At 37.4% G+C, this 8963-nt stretch overlaps 2 protein-coding genes across 6 annotated transcripts in view; one reads left to right on the top strand and one right to left on the bottom strand.

Moving 5' to 3' along the window:
• Positions 1–8963, top strand: part of INTS8 (integrator complex subunit 8) — a 99326-nt gene that overhangs the window by 64855 nt on the left and 25508 nt on the right. The gene's annotated exons all lie outside the window — the stretch shown is intronic.
• The window catches only part of CCNE2 (cyclin E2), a 14894-nt gene that overhangs the window by 2472 nt on the left and 3459 nt on the right, over positions 1–8963 (bottom strand). Inside the window, exons 6-10 of the mRNA XM_017538134.1 lie at positions 7643–7778; positions 5171–5317; positions 2707–2802; positions 2326–2460; positions 368–479 (exon numbers count right to left, since the gene is read on the bottom strand). Coding sequence (XP_017393623.1) covers positions 368–479; positions 2326–2460; positions 2707–2802; positions 5171–5317; positions 7643–7778 — 626 coding nt within the window. The remainder of the gene's footprint in view (positions 1–367; positions 480–2325; positions 2461–2706; positions 2803–5170; positions 5318–7642; positions 7779–8963) is intronic.

Raw genomic sequence — 8963 nt, forward strand, 5'->3', positions numbered from 1 at the left:
TTTTTAGTAGAGACGGGGTTTCACCATGTTGACCAGGATGGTCTCGATCTCTTGACCTCGTGATCCACCCGCCTCGGCCTCCCAAAGTGCTGGGATTACAGGCTTGAGCCACCGCGCCCAGCCCCCAAACAACTCTTAAAGTGGAGCTATAATGTTGATTTGTTCCAAATGTATTTAAATTCCATTTGGTCTTCTCATTTATAGATACATACTGAGTATTGGAAAGTACTTTCAACAGAAAGGAAGATAATCCCTGAACAGCTAATTTTTTCTGCCAAAGTTTTAAATCCATGTTTAGCAGAATGTTAAAGTTCAGTCTATAGTCCCATTAGAAGTTGTGAAAAAGTAAGACAACAAACAGTCTTACCTGAGGCTTTCTTAACCACTTCAATGGAGGTAAAATGGCACAAGGCAGCAGCAGTCAGTATTCTGTACTGGAACTCTAATGAATCAATGGCTAGAATACACAGATCTAAAAGCTAACAAAGGAAAAAAAAAGCACAAGCAATTTAGGAGAAGGATGAGTACTAAATGTCTCCTGCTGAAACTTTAGGGATCTAGAGATAAATAAGCCACCAACCTGAAGGAAGTAGACAAGGAAGGATTGCTGCAATACAGTGTGACATGTACTAGCAGGAAGGGCACCTAATCCAGATTGGAAAAGATAGTGATGGCCTCAAGTTGCCATAAAAGAGTCTTATAAGGTAGCCAGGAAGATTGGGAGGCAGAGAATGTTCTAGGTATAGGAACATCACTTGGAACTCAGTTCACAGTAGTTCAGAACTCCTAAGATGAAAAATATGAAATAAGCAAGGAGTACCTTTCCTTCATTTCTTATCAAGGATGAGGGGTGGTGGCTAGAGGCATGGTCTAGATTGGATCACAAAGGGTCTTTAAGTAAAGTCAGAACTTCATAGGTTGATTCTTGTAGTTTTACTGGAAGATTTTTAAATCAAAGTTCCATTTTAAGAAAGATACCTTAGAATGGAGTGTAGCAGACAGATTAGAAGGAAACATGTTTGTTAAGCAGTGAGATTAGTTAAAAGGCTGTATAATCCAGGCAATAAGAGAGCTGAACAAGTATCAGTGGAATGGTATAGTATAAAAGGGCTAGATTTCATAGATTTGAGATGATACTTATGTAGTGGAATTAAACTTCAAATCTGTTTGTTCATTGGTCCAGAATGTAGGAGAAATGGGAGAAGAGTTGTGAATTTGAAGTGAAATATTACTATTATATACTCTAGAAACTCCACATTGTTTATCAGCTTATCAAAGATTTACCCTGTTAAAAGGATATAGCTGCCTAAGGCAGTTTGGGATGTGAGGAATTCTGGATGAAAAAATTAAGCTTTTATAATAAAAAGTTTTACAAAATAAACCAATTCTAGTATATACTTAAAGTTGGTTATCTAATTTGAGTATTTATAACATGCTAGATTTAAGCACCACTGCCCACAAATTTTAACCTAGGTGACCTAATACTCCTCCCCAAATGTCTTCCCTATGTTAGATTTTCATATCCCAAACAGAGTAAGAATGTAGATTTTCTTCACTTGATATATGGCAGATATAGCAGCCTTAAGATTACTTACTAGAAATAAGAAAGAATGGGATCTCTTTTTTTTTTTTTTTTTTTTTTTTTTTTTTTTTTTGTTTGTTTTTTTTTTTTTTGAGATGGAGTCTCGCTGTTGCTCAGGCTGAAGTGCAGTGGTGCGATCTTGGCTCACTGCAACCTCCGCCTCCTGGGTTCAAGCAATTCTTCTGCCTCAGCCTCCCAAAAGTAACATGTTGGCCAGGCTGGTCTCAAAATCCTGACCTCAAGTGATCTGCCTGCCTTAGCCTCCTAAGTGCTGGCATTACAGACCTGAGCCACAGCACCCGGCCAAGTCCTCCTCCTCTAATTACTTACTTTGCTAAATATGCTAGCCTAGAAAAGTTTAATTTGAATTTATATTCTAAAAAAATTTATAACAAAGTAATTTTAATTCTAATATTTAACTTAGATAGGTACTATGTATCCAAATATAAAGACATCATACAGAATAATTATGCCATTATAAAGCTTAAACACAACTGGCTAAAAAATACTTTTCCCCCATTTCATATCCAAAAGAGATACTTTAGTAAAGTGTAAGGACTTTGTTTTCTAGAAATATTAAGCAACATAAACATTGGGGACAGAACTTTATACATCAAAAGTTTTGGTTTAGAATTAAGGTGTAAATTCAGTATGTCATTATTTTGTGGTATAGCCTATTTAAGACTATATGTGCATTAAAACCTATAATAATATTACCATTTAATCAATAAAAATGTCAGTACCTGAGCTATTTGAATGAATGTTTCCTGAGAATACTGAGGTAGAAGAACTTTAGGAGCATCTTTAAGAGCATCCACTTGGAGAAAAAGATTTAGCCAGGAGATGACTGTTACAGGACAAAGTTCCCATTTTAAAGCCTGTTAACAAAATGTTAAAATTCCTGTTAATGAATGTAAACACATATACCACATTCTATAGTAGAGTTTAGAGGTTGATTCTCCATCCAACCATGACCATTGTCAATATTTTGATGCATTAACCTCATAGAATTGGATCCTAATACAAATCTCAGTTTTGACTTTTTATATTGTATTTGAGATTTGATCATAACTTACTTAGTAACATAGTTTCTTTTTTGCAACTAGGAAAATGTATATTATTACCTTTAATATAATGAGTTCCATCTTTAAGATATCCTCTTCACTGCAAGCACCATCAGTGACATAAGCAAACTCTTGGAGTTTAGGAGCGTAGATTTCCTTTAAATTATAATTTTTTTATTGAGCACAATTGAGATAGAAATTAAAAGAACCACAATGTTCCTCAGTTTACAATGGGGTTACATCCCAGTAAACCAAACAATTGTTTAAGTAGAAAGTGCATTTTCTTTTTCTTAGAGAAATAACCAAAACAAAAAAGTGCTTTTTTTCTTTTCTTTTCTTTTTTTTTTTTTTTTTNAGATGAAGTGTCTCGCTCTGTTGCCAGGCTGGAGTACAGTGGCACTATCTTGGTTCACTGCAACCTCCACCTCTCAGGTTCAAGCCATTCCCCTGCCTCAGCCTCCTGAGTAGCTGGGAGTACAGGCACTCACCACCATGCCTGGCTAATTTTTTTTGTATTTTAGTAGAAACGGGGTTTCACCATGTTGGCCAGGATGGTCTCCATCTCCTGACCTCATGATCTGCCTGTCCCAGCCTCCCAAAGTGCTGAGATTACAGGTGTGAGCCACCACACCCAACCTTTTTTTTCTTTTTGAGGCAGTCTCACTCTGTCGCTCAGGCTGGAGTGCAGTGGCACAATCTTGGCTCACTGCAACCTTTGCCTTCCAGGCTCAGGTGATTCTTGCGCCTCAGCCTCCCGAGTAGCTGGGTTTACAGGCATGCACCACCACACCCAGCTATATTTTGTATTTTCACAAGAGAGACAATTTCACCATGTAGGCCAGGCTGGTCTCGACTCCAGATCACAAATGATTCGCCCGCCTCAGCCTCCCAAAGCACTGAGGTTACAGGTGTGGGCCACCGTACCCGACCAGCAAGTGGATTTTCAACTTACAATATTTTCAACCTATGCAGACATTGCCCTGTTGTATGTCAAGGAGCATAATGAATGCAGGTTATTTTTCAGTTATCATAAAGTCAAACCATGGTAAGTAGGGGACCGTCTATATATACAAATCACATATAGGCTTCAGATTTAAGGACAGCCTCACTAAGTAATTGTAAATCTTAGTAAAACAATCCTACTATAGTCAAAACCTTAAGATATTTTCATATCTAGGTATCTAAATTAGCAACTGTTGATTATTGAAACTTCATAGAATTGATTTTGAATTTTCATTAATACAACTAGAATATCTTAAGTCATTACAGTTAAAAACAGCCAAACTTGTTTTAAAATTGCCTAATATGTTGATCAGATCAAAAGGAGACACCCTGCCTGGTGCAGTGTAGCAGCTCACACCTATAATCCCAGCACTTTGGGAGGCCGAGGTGGGAGGATCACCTGAGCCCAGGAGTTTTATAAGACCAGCGTGAGCAACATAGAGAAACCTTGTCTCTACAAGAAAAAATAGCCATGGTAGTGCATCCCTGTAGTCTCAGCTACTTCAGAGGCTGAGGTGGGAGGATCGCTGTAGCCGGGGAGATTGTGGCTGTAGTGAGCTGTCATAGTGTCACTGCAACCAGCCTGGGTGACAGAGCAAGACCCTGTCTCAAAAAACAAAAACCAAAAGACACCCAACAAATAAGATCTAGAAACTAAAAATATTTCCTTTACCCCTAGTACAAAAATATGGTTAATCAAAAAATACTTCACGCAGTTTGGCTAACAGGTCTGTTTTAGCACTCCAGAGAAGAAGCAGAATCATCAAAGGATTAGAAGATGTGTCTCCCACATAGCTAAAAGACCAGGATTTCAGTCTAGAAAGTTGTCTAAAACAGTGTAATTTCAAGTAAGGATAGACTGAATACAAATTTATGTGCCAAATTCAACAGATTTGGGGATGGCTCTTAGAGCTCAAAAGACATTTAAAAAAAATACATTTAAAAAATTAATATATGATCACAGTTCCTCTCTTACTCTCAAAATGATACCATCTATGAAAGTTTTAGATGAAAGTATTAATGATATCCATCATGTATTAAGAAAAGTAAATTGAGCTTATGCGAAGGAAAACCTTAAGAAAGGAGTTGCCTTCTATCATGGCAGCACCATTGGATATAAAAATATTGGGCTGGATAAACCATTATTCTAATCCAACACAGTATTCATTTTATTAGCCATTTAGTTTTCAAAGGTCATTCTGTTGAATACAAATGCTATAATTATGTATATAAATAGAGCATCAATATGTTTCATTTGGCAGAATGAGCCACGGGACATTTCACCTATATACTAATCCCAGAATCTAAACCAGAGACTTGTAATAAGGCTCAGACATTACAGAGGGAACTATGGTAATTTATCATTCATCCCTGTGATAATGTTCAGAAAATGTACTGAGAAACAAAAACATTCACTTTCCTAAGGAGTTAATATAGAACACGGTATTCTCTGGGATTAATATGTTGATTTAAAAAAAAAGTTTGGGATAAATATGTCTAAGGATAAACTTTGAGAACTTACCTCAAGTTTGGAAGCAATGAATAATGAGGTAATTCCAATGAGTTGAAGCATATTTTTATTTATATCCTTTTGTGTCAACATAAATCTATCAAAAAAGTCTTGGGCAAGATAAAATGTTTCCCTATGCAGTGTGTATACTTCACATACCTAGAGAAGAATCCAAACATTTAAATATTATCCTCTGAATTTCTCCAAATTAGAAAGTCATTTCTTAGCATTTCAGACTTTACACTTAAGCCAAACTGATAGCAACGCTAAGACAGGAAAGGAAAGAAACTAACATGAACTATTAGGATAAACAAATCTATTACCACATTTACTAGTTTTAGTTTTTTTTAAAACATCATTTATTTTTCATATTTTACTGTACTGGTTAAGAATTATCGAAAGATACTGAATGGTTAACATTGGTGATAAAATCTTATCCCTTGTTTCTGACTTTAATGGGAATTGCCCTGATGTTTTACTATTGTTACTACTACTAATAAATAGTATCTGTCATTTCCACACCTATAGGGAAAGCTTTTAATTCTCACAGTAACTCTGTAAGTAGGTACCATTATCGACATTTTGGAGGTAAGGAAATAGAGATACATACCAGAGGTTTTTTTTTTTTTTGGAGACAGGATCTCACTTTGTCATCCAGGCTGGAGTACGCAGTAGTGGCCCTGCAAACTCCTTCAGGCAATTCTCCTGCCTTAACCTCCTGAGAAGCTGAGATTACCAGTGTGTGTCACCATGTCAGACTACTTTTTTGTATTTTTAGTAGAGATGGGATTTTGCCATGTTGGCCAGCCTGGTCTCGAACTCCTGGCTTCAACTGATTTGCCCTCCTCGGCCTCCGAAAATGCTGGCATTACAGTTATGAGCCACCATACCCAGCCACATGAGTTTCTAATAATGGATTTAAACAAAATCTCTGCTGGCTGAGTGCAGTGGCTCAAACCTGTAATCCCAGCACTTTGGAAGGCCACAGTGGGCGGATCACTTGAGGTCAGGAGTTCGAGACCAGCCCAGCCAAAATGGTGAAACCCCATCTCTATTAAAAATACAAAATTTAGCCAGGCATGGTGGCCCGTGCCTGTAATCCCAACTACTCAGGAGGCTGAGGCAGAAGAGTCACTTGAACCTGGCAGGCAGAGGTTGCAGTGAGCCAAAATCATGCCATTGTACTCCAGCCTGGGTGACATAAAGTGAAGCTCTGTCTCAAAAAAAAAGAATGTTGAATTTCAAAAAAATGTCTTTCACATCTGTTGCGATCTCAGCATTTTTCTCATTTATTGTTAAGGCAATAAATTAATAGATTTTTAAATGTTAAATCAAGTTTGCATTCCTAGACTGAAGAATATAAACTAAGACAAAGTAGAGTTCAACATTGCTGCATTTGATATATTCTGTATGCTGTTGCATATGTAATCATATTTAGGCAAAAAGGAATAAATTGAATAGGATAGCCACTGGATAAATATCAGTGTAACAAAAAGGAAAAAATTAAAAATTAATGTAATTGCGCTTAAGTTGATTCCATGATCAGTAGACACTCAGGAAAATGTCAAAACCCAGTGCCTTCTTTTGCCCATGATTAAAATCCAATCTTTCCTTCTAGTCAGAATAAGGAAAAAAATGACCTGATGCAAAAGGACAACATTTTATAGTCTTAAACTTTCCTAATAGCTTGTGAGAGTTATTCCTGCCATGTGCTACTCCTCCAAAAAGTCTATGGTATTTTTTCCTGAGAAGGCTTCATCTCTGTCTTAAAGACAGACTACAGAGCAAATATCCAAGAGTTGGAGAGAAAATCAGTTTGTCATCAACATAAGTAATCATTTCCTCAATAATAATTTGAGACTTTTTTACAGTTATTATCCAGAGAAAGGAAATAAGCCTAAACAAGAGAGAGAATTCTGGCACAAATCTATAGAGGCTTCAGGATCACCTTTCCTTTAAATTAGTGGTATAGTATATTTCTGAAAAGAACAGAAGACTATAATAAAGAGAATGAACTTGAAGCATAGAGAGCTCAGCACTTCCAGATATCCATAGTCTCATTATGGTTTAGAATATGGAAACCAGGATTCCTAATCATCATTTTATTTTGGTAATGCAGAAAAAGACTTCAGAGGGCCCTGAAGCCTAGTTCTAGTTCTTCACTTTGTATAGCAGAATTCAAAACCTAATCAACTATACATTCTATTCACCTTGAGTATCTGTGGCTCCTAGAACAGTGGCTGGTACATAGCAGTATCCACAGATAACAGGAATTCTGAATTGAGTTTAGTTATATGTAGTAGCTTTGTTATTATTTTACTCTTATAGAGTCACTTTCCACTTTGGGTGCCATCAACTACAATAAGTACCTCAAAAAAGCTTCCTGGGGATGGACAATAAACTCAGAGTACATGGAAAGCACATTTACAACTAAATATTTTTTCCATCATACAGAGAAAGGAAATTTGTATTGCTGGAACATACCTCTAAAAGCCAGTCTAGAAGTACAGACCTCATCTGTGGTTCCAAGTCAGAATGCAGAACTTCAAAATGTTTGTCATGAACATATCTGCTCTCCTTTTTTAACATGTTTAGCCAGACTTCCTTTGAACATCCCCAGCTATGGAAAGACAGAAAAACAAAACGCATATATATATATATATTTCAGACAGAGTCTTGCTCTGTTGCCCAGGCTAGAGTACAATCTAAGTGGCACAATCTTGGCTCACTATAATATCCATCTCCTGAGTGCAAGCGATTCTTGTGCCTCAGCCTCCCAAGTAGCCGGGGGTTACAGGTGCTGGCCACGAAGCCTGGCTAATTTTTGTATTTTTAGTAGAGATGGGGTTTCACCATGTTGGCTGGGCTGGTCTCATACTCCTGACCTCAAGTGATCTGCCTGGTTCACTCTCAAAGTGCTGGGATTATAAGTGTGAACCACCACGACAAGCCAAAAACCGTAATTTAAATTGTGCAATCCATGTAATATACAAGCTCTGTTTCACATAGATAAAATTCAACTTTCAGACACTGAAATCCAAATCTAATTGACTCTGGTCAATTAGCACTTAGAAGAAGCTCTTAAAGTAAATTAGAAAAACAAAACTCTACCTTAATTTTTGGAAACCATTTCCTTTGTGTGAATAAACAGAAGGCTGAAATAACACACTGAGAACCTGCACTATGATCATCCAAACCTGCAGATTTCAAGGGAGTGCTTTCTAGTCTCACTTATTTATATTTTATAAAAGTTGCTGTTAAAAGATAACCATGTTGCTCTTCCCCTAAGTGTTCTGAGGTAATCTGTGAAAATAGTTGGCTATTCACTTGACCTGGAAAACCCCACAAAATCATGCAAATCAAGAGGTTCAAATCTTTGTGTTCACTGTAAGAACACTTATTAAACTGCCCAGGCCATCAAGGATATGCATATACAAAAAAACCACGAAGTGGCTGGGTGTGGTGGCTCACGCCTGTAATCCCTGCACTTGGGAGGCTGAGGCAGGTGGATCGCTGAGGTCAGGAGTTCGAGACCAGCCTGACCAACATGGTGAAACCCTGTCTCTGCTAAAAATACAACAACAAAAAAATTAGCTGGGTGTGGTGGTGCACGCCTGTAATCCGAGGTACTCCGGCAGCTGAGGCAGGAGGATTGCTTGAACCTGGGAGGTGAGGGTTGCAGTGAGTCGGGACTGTGCCCCTGTACTCCAGCCTGGACAAAATAGGAAGACTCCATCTCAAAAAAAAAAAAAAAAATAAAAATATGTGATTTTTGAGATAAGGTAATATGGTTTAGATTTGTGTC

Source organism: Cebus imitator, unplaced genomic scaffold (assembly GCF_001604975.1).
Source record: "Cebus imitator isolate Cc_AM_T3 unplaced genomic scaffold, Cebus_imitator-1.0 Scaffold109, whole genome shotgun sequence".
NCBI classification, from domain to species: Eukaryota; Metazoa; Chordata; class Mammalia; order Primates; family Cebidae; genus Cebus; species Cebus imitator.